The sequence below is a fragment of the Embiotoca jacksoni genome, unplaced genomic scaffold, assembly GCF_022577435.1.
Source record: "Embiotoca jacksoni isolate LCO1_2020_lvr unplaced genomic scaffold, fEmbJac1.0.p SCAF_3, whole genome shotgun sequence".
NCBI lineage: Eukaryota > Metazoa > Chordata > Actinopteri > Embiotocidae > Embiotoca > Embiotoca jacksoni.
The window spans coordinates 2514932-2524809 of record NW_027185381.1 but is presented as its reverse complement, the minus strand read 5'-3'; the positions used below and the strand labels follow the sequence as shown (position 1 = coordinate 2524809).

The 9878-nt window shown below is 44.1% G+C and overlaps 1 protein-coding gene across 2 annotated transcripts in view; it reads right to left on the bottom strand.

The window, feature by feature from the left end:
* Positions 1–727: 727 nt before the first annotated feature.
* The window catches only part of ankrd27 (ankyrin repeat domain 27 (VPS9 domain)), a 30575-nt gene continuing 21424 nt past the window's right edge, over positions 728–9878 (bottom strand). For both annotated transcript variants that reach the window (XM_069162425.1, XM_069162423.1), the window contains exons 18-28: positions 8535–8594; positions 8273–8389; positions 8035–8079; positions 7423–7539; positions 7065–7259; positions 5667–5786; positions 5329–5502; positions 4980–5073; positions 4659–4737; positions 4486–4549; positions 728–3815 (exon numbers count right to left, since the gene is read on the bottom strand). In XM_069162425.1, coding sequence (XP_069018526.1) covers positions 3177–3815; positions 4486–4549; positions 4659–4737; positions 4980–5073; positions 5329–5502; positions 5667–5786; positions 7065–7259; positions 7423–7539; positions 8035–8079; positions 8273–8389; positions 8535–8594 — 1704 coding nt within the window. In that variant the 3' untranslated portion in view covers positions 728–3176. The remainder of the gene's footprint in view (positions 3816–4485; positions 4550–4658; positions 4738–4979; positions 5074–5328; positions 5503–5666; positions 5787–7064; positions 7260–7422; positions 7540–8034; positions 8080–8272; positions 8390–8534; positions 8595–9878) is intronic.

Below are 9878 nucleotides of genomic sequence, written 5' to 3'. Positions count from 1 at the left end.
AAACGAGTTTCTTCGTTTTATTATTTTGTTCACACAGCTGTGAGCAGGCTGCAGGGCTGATGGTGAACTTTTTCTAACCTCTCATCTATTTTTCATGTGACAGGTTGTTTGATTGGTTTTCATGTTCAAAGACCTTCAATCATAATTATAATTATAATCATAATCTGATCCCACACACATTATACTGACCTATTTTCAAAATATATGAGACCAATATAACAATTACTGTATTTTAAAGTAGGAATTATTCCTGTTGGCCTTCCTTAATTTCAGTAAGTAGCCCAAGTTCCCTTTGTGACCAGTTTAGTGTAATTTAAGTACAGAATATAACTTTACCTTCACATCTGTCAGCCTAATCTTGGAGTTGGTATTTTAAAAAGTGGTTAACTTTACTAAATCTCAGTCTTTTCTACATCCTTAAAGTAGCCTACTTAGGGGGAAAGAAAAGGACATGTGGACTTGTGCGATTCCTTGACAACAAGCAAAACTCCATCTGCTAAGAAAACAATCATGTGACATGATTAAAAACTATGAAACAGCGACTAAACAGACCTCGTTGTGAGACTTATTTTATCAGGAAGATCTGAAGAATAAAACATCAGATGCCAAACTTAGTCTCTTCGCCGACGTTGGATCAGTTTCTCTGCTGTTAACGAGTTTCCCCCCACCGTCTATTTATGAGTCAAAGATTCATCTGTTAAAAAAACACAAAAAACATTGATAGCAATGCTATTTGTCTAAATCATAGGTTTATTATTGGTTATTTGGGTGTAAATTAAATAAGGCACATTCACATCATCTTCAAACATTCAAACCTGAAAATAAAAACAGTGGTACAAAAATAATTAAGACTCGAATTCTGCTCGAGTTTGACATCCATTTATCTTAAATTAGACATAAGGGACAACAGAGGCTGTGTGTGTGTGTGTGTGTGTGTGTGTGTGTGTGTGTGTGTGTGTGTGTGTGAGTGTGAGAGAGTGTGTGTGTGTGTGTGTGTGTGTGTGTGTGTGTGTGTGTGTGTGTGTGTGTGTGAGAGTGTGTGTGAGTGTGAGAGAGTGTGTGTGTGTGTGTGTGTGTGTGTGTGTGTGTGTGTGTGTGTGTGTGTGAGTGTGAGAGTGTGTGTGTGTGTGTGTGTGTGTGTGTGTGTGTGTGTGTGTGTGTGTGTGTGTGTGTACGGACTCTACGACGTTTTAAAACAGTGAAATGATCACGGGACATTGTCTGTGGCAAAACGTGAAAACATCTTCTCATGTCAAAGGTCCAAACTGACAGTTTTGCATGTTTCATTTGAATGTTTCACATCACAGCTGATCAGTTTCCAAATCAAACCATCAGTCTGTCGATGGATCGACCTGCAGGCAGTTCGTTTCACTTCAAAGCCAAACGGGACTTAGAGATTTAAAACCTGCCTCCAGTTGATAAAACCATTCATACCAAATGATATAAAGATATTGATCTATTTTATAACAATGAAAATTATTCTTCCTCGATAAAAGACCTCAATAATGAGCTGATGGTCAACGGATCAGTTAATTAACGAATAGATTCAGCTCTTTTTTAATTATTATTATTTGGTGGAATTGTTTATTTGGACAACAGAATTTTGTAAAACATGATGTGACCGGACGGACATGAATCAGTCGTACTTATAACTAATTATATGAGCTTCAGTAATTATTTCCTGTTAAATTACCTTCACACCATGAGACATGATGAGCTTAAGAGGAGACTCTTTAAGCCTCTACGTGTTGGTGCTTGGATATTGTTTGATTTCTCAAATGGATCTTTTAACACTACCAACACTTTCTGGCATGTTGGTTGTTCTTTGGTTGAAGTTTTGCACTTCTTCATGCTGTATGTTCATTATATCTACGATAACCAACGGAGCGGAGGCTGCGTGCTGCTGCTGTCTATGAATAAAGTTGATACCAAATGTTTAACGTGCTGTGCAGAAGGTCTCTAAATCTGTGGCCGAAAGCAATAAAATCCATCAAACATCTCTTTTGATTTGGAAAACAGTTGGCAGTGATGTAAAATATCTAAAAACTAGAATTAAAGGGCTGAAAGCGTGCAGAGCGAGCAGCGTGATCCTCTGAGCAGGAAACCCACCGACGCTCAGGAGAAGCTGAACCTCTGAAGACGTGGCACATCAATGATATAAAACCCTCCTCATAAAAACCAACAGGTGGAGCGGTGAACAGCTGATAGACACGGAAGAAAAAAAACAAAGTGTCAACTGAAACCGCGCGAACGCCTCGTATTCAAGTACAACAACACAAAGTGCGCTGCTCCGGTCGGAGCTCCCGTCCGGTGGCTTCCAACTAAACTAAAACAAAGACATTCAGACGAGTTAAAATAAAGTCAATTTGCATCCCTTGAATCCAGAAGAGGAAAGTGCTTTAAACTCGGGACAGAAACCGAAGCTGCCGACACCGAACGCGTCTTCACAATCTGCTGTTTCACGTGTTTACTGAGACTCGACGTGAAGTCATCACTTCGCCCAGCTGATCATCCAAATCTGTTCGTGTTAAGAAAAAACAGGAAAATTTCATCGGGACATTAAAGCATCTGTTCACTGAAATTACAAAAGTACCAAACTGATGCTGGTAGTTTGGTTTCATTCGTCCACGTTTGGAGACGTTTCAGATTTCTGTCCAGAATCTCATCCAGGAATTAAACACCCCGACTCCCATTTTTCATCAGGAACAATGAAAACAGCTGTGATTCTACTGTTTACATCGCTGTGGTGGAGATGGAGGACAAAACAACTGTTGCTGTGAGTTTTAATGAACCTGACGAGGACATTATGAGCCTGACAGATCTTCAACTCACGTATCCATCAATCAGGTGAGACATCCTGTATCTCTCTGTCAATACAAACACGGCAGCAAGTTACTGTGAGCAGCACAAACCAAACAGTGCAAATAGAAAACAAATCGTCTGCAGTGAGAACTGAGGAAATCTATTCTTTTACAATTTGGGTGAATCAGACCCAGAAGTTAGTTTTGTGTTAGAGGACACAGACTCAGGTGTTTGCAGTCAGTCACCTGATCTCTGAATATGTGCTTTCTTTTGTCCGTTCAGCAGACATGAAGCGTTGTGATGTCTTACAGTGAGCAGATCTTCGGAGGGAACCTCGAAGCCTTCTGATAACTCTTCTTCACTGCGTCTCCATTTCAGTCGCCGCCTCCCTGATCCGTCTCTGCAGTCGTCTCCGGTGTTTGGGCGGAGTCGCTCCGATCGCCTCCGTCAGTCCGGACCGGGACGATCGGAGCGGAGTCTTCATCCCTGATCTCTGACCGCAGGTCTTCATCTGCAGCAGGAGGCGGAGCCCGGCTGTCCGATGACTCCTCCGACTCTCCGCGCACCGGAGGCTCACTCTGGCTGTCGGGTTGATGCGGAGCGGTGTGATTGGTCGGGACGCGCGTGGGCGGGGACTCGGCCGAGCTGCCGTCCTGTGACGAGGTGTTAGGCGGCGGAGACGGCGAGGTGTCGCTGCCGGAGCTGCAGTCGGAGACATCGGAGGAGGGCGTCTCGCTGGTGTCGGGCTGCGTGTCGTCTGCCTCTCCGGACGTCTGGTCGGCTGCTGGCGGAGCAACTTCGGGTGCTTCGGGAGTGCGCGTGTCATCTGTGAGGTCACATCCTGTCGCGCTTGGACTGTGTGGAGACTCGGGTCGCTCTGGTGTGTGGACTCCGGAGTCCAGGGTGTGACAGCGGCTCAGGGGCCGCTCCCTCAGCCGAGGCCCGGCGCCTCCGGAGCAGCCGCTGACCTCCACCGTCTCCCCTCGTCTCAGCTTCCTCCTGTCTGGATTCACCTGCAGAGAACAATCAGCCTTCAGCAGCGTTCCAGACTCAACTCAGTAACTTTGTGACATCACAAACTCATGCTGATGTCATAAATCCATAAATATGTGTAAGAAAACAAAGAGTGGGCTTTCTGTCACAGAACAGGAAACTACAAGACCGAAGAAAGTCTGTGATTGGCCCGGGCGTGTGTCACTCAGAAAACAGCCAATCAGAAGAGAGGGTCACTGACATCGACGTGTCTTCAAGTCACAGACACCAAACAGCCAGAAACTTTAAAGAGGAAATGTGAAACTATACTAAGATGATTTTTGGTAAATAAAAACACAAAAATATATTCTTGTGGATATCAAGACTGAAAATGAAACTGAGATGTGGTTCCTTTAAGTGATCCAGTCAGTTTGAAGGTTTTCTAATTATAATACTATGAAGCACAAATTCATGTTGGACTGCGTCCCTCTGTTGCATCTCTCGTGTTTTCCCACCAGGACGGTGACGGTGAGTTACACAGGTCTGAGAACCGAACGTTACCTGGACGCTGGATCGGGTTATGAAATGTTAATAAAAATGATAAATCCTACAGCTGGGACAGACAGGAATTCAGATATTCATTTTCATATTCATTCACTTTGACCCGGTGCAGGAGAAGCTGGTTCAACAGGAAGACTGTGGAGAGTTTACCTGGTTGAGGGTTGGTGAACACCTGGGAGGAGGACCAGAGGAACTCTTCTTCATCTGCTGCATCCTGAATCACAGCACATCCAAACAATTCATACACCGGAATCACCTTCCTTGTTTTTTTATATTGTTAGTAAAATGTTTATCGGAGGAGGCGGAGCTTGTTGACGGTCTACCTGCTGATGGACTGAGCCAGCTTCTGTCTCCTGCCGTTGGCGTGATCCTGAAGCCTCAGACGCTGCACGAACGAATGAGCTGCAGCGAACACAAGGAACAATAAAGATGGATCAACATCACTGTATTTGAAAAATCTGAAAAATGCTGTAAAATTAAGCGACAGCAACAAAACTCAGACAGAAGAATAACACGAAATAATTCAAATAATGCTGCAGAATCTTGAGATAACATTTTTCCCAAAGCTTGAAATGAATGACCCTTTCTCTGAGAGGGCGAGGGAAAACTTTAAAAGAAGTGAAATGAACGCTGACGTGACGAACCCAGAGCTCCTTTGGGCACGGAGAGCAGTTTGATTGGTTCAGCATCAGGAGACAGTCCGGACGCTTTCTGCAGAGCTCTCAGGATCTCAGTGTTCTGCAGAGGAAAACACCATCACAGTGTTATTCTGATGTTCAGCAGCGATGATGCTTTGTTGTGTGTCATTTTAAATGTAAAGGATCATGTCAGGATCAGGATTAACTTACTGAACTTTATATGAGGTTTACTGTTAGTGTTGTTGATAACAGACAAAGTACACAATATAATATATATTGATCAGTTGTTTAAATGTGTTTCACTCTGAAGCTTCAAACTCTCTCCTGTGTGTCTCCATGGTGATGGATGAACCACCTTGCCGCCCAGTTCGTACGCGCAGTCCAGCGGCGTCCTCTGCCTCTTGTTCCTGAGGCCGGGTGAGGCTCCGCCCCTCAGCAGCAGCTCCACCAGCGCCTGGTGTCCGCCGCGCACCGCCTCGTGAAGAGCCGTGTTCCCCTGAAGGTTCGCCACGTTCACCAGCGCATTACTCTACACACACACACACACACACACACACACACACACACGTTTTCACAAAGATGAGTAATGATTTTATATATATTACAGGCTGTATCCTCTCAGAGAGTGTGTGTGTGTGTGTGTGTGTGTGTGTGTGTGTGTGTGTGTGTGTGTGTGTGTGTGTGTGTGTTCACCTGTAATAAGGTGGTGGCTGTTTCCAGGTTTCCACGGAGACAGGAGTGGATCAAAGGAGTGTTCCCGTAGTGATCCTTCTTATTCAATTTGGCGTTGCACTCCAGCAGAAAACTCAACACCTACACACACACACACACACACACACACACACACACACACACACACACACACACACACACACACACACACACTGAACATGTCACAGCTGGCAGAGGAACATGATACATCAGGCTTTGAAAAAATAAGAAAAATATTGGGGGTTAATCCTTTAAAACTTTGTCCTGCAAGGTAGGTTTTTGCCCACAAGGTGGTGCAAACGAGCCTGATAACAACAAGCAGACTTCCTGCTGGTCTGAGCATTCAGGTCGACCCACTTGTGAATAACATGCAACTGTAAACATCTGATCTTCACCACCAGCGGACCGACACAGAAACAGTAAAAGTGCTGCCTGAGAGGCCCGTGAAGCCAATCTGTGTTCTTTTCAGAAAGACTTCATCAGGGTTGGATTAGGTTTAAAATCAACTTTGTCAGCCAATCAGAACAAAGATAACAAAGTATTTAACAAAGTGTGTTTCCACAATCTCTCCCAGCGTTCTGCCCAGAGTTCAACATTTACTATACGTTGTTCTCATGGAGTTTTCATTCATTTATTATTCAAAATGACTCCAAAAGTGTCTGAAATCTCCAATTTACTGCCAATTACATGAATTATTAAATTGTTTTATTCCAATGAATGAGTGAATGATGGTCATTTTAGGCAGGAAATGGCAAAATCCCTTCTGACTGTCGGTTTAAAAGACTTCAAACAGCAGAAACTGGCTTATTCTGACTGTCATGTGCAGCACTGCTTTGGCTTTTATATTTGTTATTATTCAATACACTTTATAATTCAGTTTTTTCATGATAAAAGTTTCATGTTTTATTGGTGTAATACTTTACACTTCTAATTGAATACATTTTCTTTATTGATTGACTGAACTATGGGACTTTTTTGATTACAAGTTGCAATAATGCTGCTTGTTGTTGGAGAGGGAGGGATGTTGGAGGCTTACGTATTTTGGATTTAGTAAAAATCTTCTTATTTCGTGTAAAATACTGACAGTTTTTACTAATTGTTGCTTGTCAGTGTTTTGTGTGTCTGTGAATTTGCCTCCAGCTCCATCTGGTATAACGTATCTTCTCTCCCACGTGTCTGTAAATAGTTCCTGACAAATAAATATAATTCATCTAACAGTGGCATGAAGCATGATGGGAAACTTTCCTACCTTTTTTAAGTTCATATGAATACTTTACACAATCCTGAACACCTGCTGTGTGTGATGGTGTCTGAGGTCACATGACGCCCTCCTGACAGACACATCGCGTGTTGAAGGCTCAGACTGTACGTTGCTCCTACCTGGACGTGGCTGTTCTGGCAGGCCAGGTGGAGCGGCGTGGCGCTCTGGTTGGTGCGGGCGTTGACGTTGGCCCCGTGGCGGATCAGCAGGGCGGCCAGCGCCGGGCGGCCGTGCAGGGCGGCGACGTGCAGCGGCGTGAAGCCGTCGACGTTACAGCTGTTCACGCTGAGAGCTCCGGCCTGCAGCACGGACAGCTGCGACACACAACACACACACACACACACACACACACACACACACACACACACACACACACACACACACACACACACACACACACACACACACACACACACACGGTTAAACTCTCTCTTGTTTTCTACCTGCGGTGACGTTGCACCCGAGCGGCCGTCACACCTTCTGGGTCGGCGCGCAGGTCGGACACTGACACAGCGGGTGGCAGAGCAGCACCTCGGACTGCACTTCTCCTTCGTCCTCCTCTTCCTCGTCCATCCATTCCAGCAGGTAGCGCACCTGAGACACACACGCACACCGGTGATGACGGTGCTGACTCAGCAGTCTACTGTTGACTAAACCAGGAGCTGGTTTTCTTTTTCTTTTTTTTTTATTGAATTTATGTTATAATACAAGTGCAAAAAGAACAAAAATATAAACATAATACATTGTAATGCTAAGAGAGATATAAACATATAAAAATATATAAAGTATATTTATACAAAAATCTTCCATCTAGTGCAAACTGATACAGTTTTAATTACTTTTTCCTTCAGAGAGTTTTGAATTGAGTGAATATATTGTTTGAAGTCTGTTGAAAGCAATAAAGTTTGGCTTCTTACCTGTAAATTTACATATATGAATTTGTCCATTATAATAATAATAATAACAATAATTATATTTATCATGTACACATGAATGTGTTTCTGTTCATTCAGGAGAAACAATACATTCTTCCAAAATAAGTAAACAAGGAGTTCAGCTCGTTCAGCTCGTTCAGCTCGTGCAGCTCACCATCTCCACGTCTCCGTCTGCCGCGGCTCGCAGCAGCTTCTCCACCTGTCAATCAAACAAGCACAGACAGCTTTAGACGATATGCAGCCACAGCAGCTTCTTCTTCTTCTGTGGTATTACAGGAAACTGCTGCTGCTTTTCTTTTGACTCAGAGCTACAGAAGAACTGTGTGCGTTTGTGTGTTTGCATGCGTGCGTGCGTGTGTGTGTGTGTGTGTGTGTGTTTTGCCGCTGTCCACCTCTCGGTGTCGGACTCGTTCTCCCTCCGGTTTGACCTCTGACCCCAACGAGGACGTGCTGGAGACGGAGGAGCGCCGGCTGCTGCAGTCTGAGGCCAGCGGGGAGTGACTGGGGGACTGAGAGGAGGAAGAGAGAGGTGAGGTCGACTTTAAAAGAGCAGAGACCTGAGGAGGAAACAGGAGCTACAGGAGAAAACTCCATCCTCCTCATGGGTTTCTGTTGTTGTATTGTTGGAGTGACATGAGAGCAGATGAGACTCACATCAACTCCGCTGCCGCTACGCTGACAGCCGTTCTGAGTCGACTGCAACAACATGAGGATCTAAAGGAAAATAAAACACACACACACACACACACACACACACACACACACACACACACGGAATGTTTTTAGTTGTGCATAAAAAAAACCCGATTTTCAGGAAGTCAATGCAGCATTTGTTATTATTAATTCATATAACAACAATAATAATATTAGTTACAGTATTTTTCAAAAGCCATCTTACGTGGTGCTTTATGTGAGGCAGAATTCAATACGATCTTAAAACACCTAAAACCAGGTAAATTAAATGAGAAGAGGCTCTCTGATGAAGATGAGTTTTTCCCTCCTCGCTTACGTGGGAATTGTTGAATTGTTGGGTTCCTCTGTTTAAAGTTGTAAAGTTCTGTTGTGAGGACTTTAATGTGTTCAGTGCCATGAACTGTTAATAAAAATGAATAGAATTTAATTATGAAGCTGACAGGCGGAAGCTGCTCTTAAAGAGGGAGGTTGGATTGAGGAGTGACTGTGTGGAGATGGTTAAAGTGGCTCCCAGGCAGGTGATTAAGGTCCCGGGGAGATCAGGAACCTGCGATAACAGTAAGCTTCGTGGGAGCTTTGTGTCCTCGTTTCCAGCACTGCCTCCGCTGAGCGTTTCAAACCGTCTACTGGTACTAAGAAGATAGAAATACAGCCGGAGAGATGATGAAGAAATCCGAAACACACTGTAAAGAGGCTAAAGCAGGAATGTTTGTGAGGTCGCATTCAGACTGCAAAGACGGAAGTCGGGTCTCTGCAGGCTGAATGCAGCCTAAGAGGATCAGTGAGCAGCGTTCCCACGACCCCTCAAACAGCAGCAGTTCCTGGAAACAACAGCAGAGGATGAGATTATCTGAACTCACACAGGGAAACAGAGTCAGAGCGGAGCGCTGTGACCGGCTCTGTTCCTGCACTGATCTGTGATCGCAGGTTTGCATTAAGTCCTTCTGACAGTCACTGCTCACGTTTAACAAACTCTAGTGTTCATGTAGTGAAGCAGAAAACAGACTCAAAGAACAGCTGAAGTTTCTCCCTGAAAACAGGAAATATTCATGACTGTGACATGAAGGTTTAAAGTAACAATCTTAAAGCTTTTCATTTGGATTCATGTCTGTTATGTCACACTGATATACAGTGGTGTGAAAAAGTGTTTGCCACCTTCCTGATTTCCAATTTTTTTGCATGTCTGTCAACAAATTGAAATATTAGTCAAAGATAACACAAGTAAACACAAAAAGCAGTTTTTAAATGAAGGTTTTTATTATTAAGGGAGACAAAACAATCCAAACCCACATGGCCCTGTGTGAA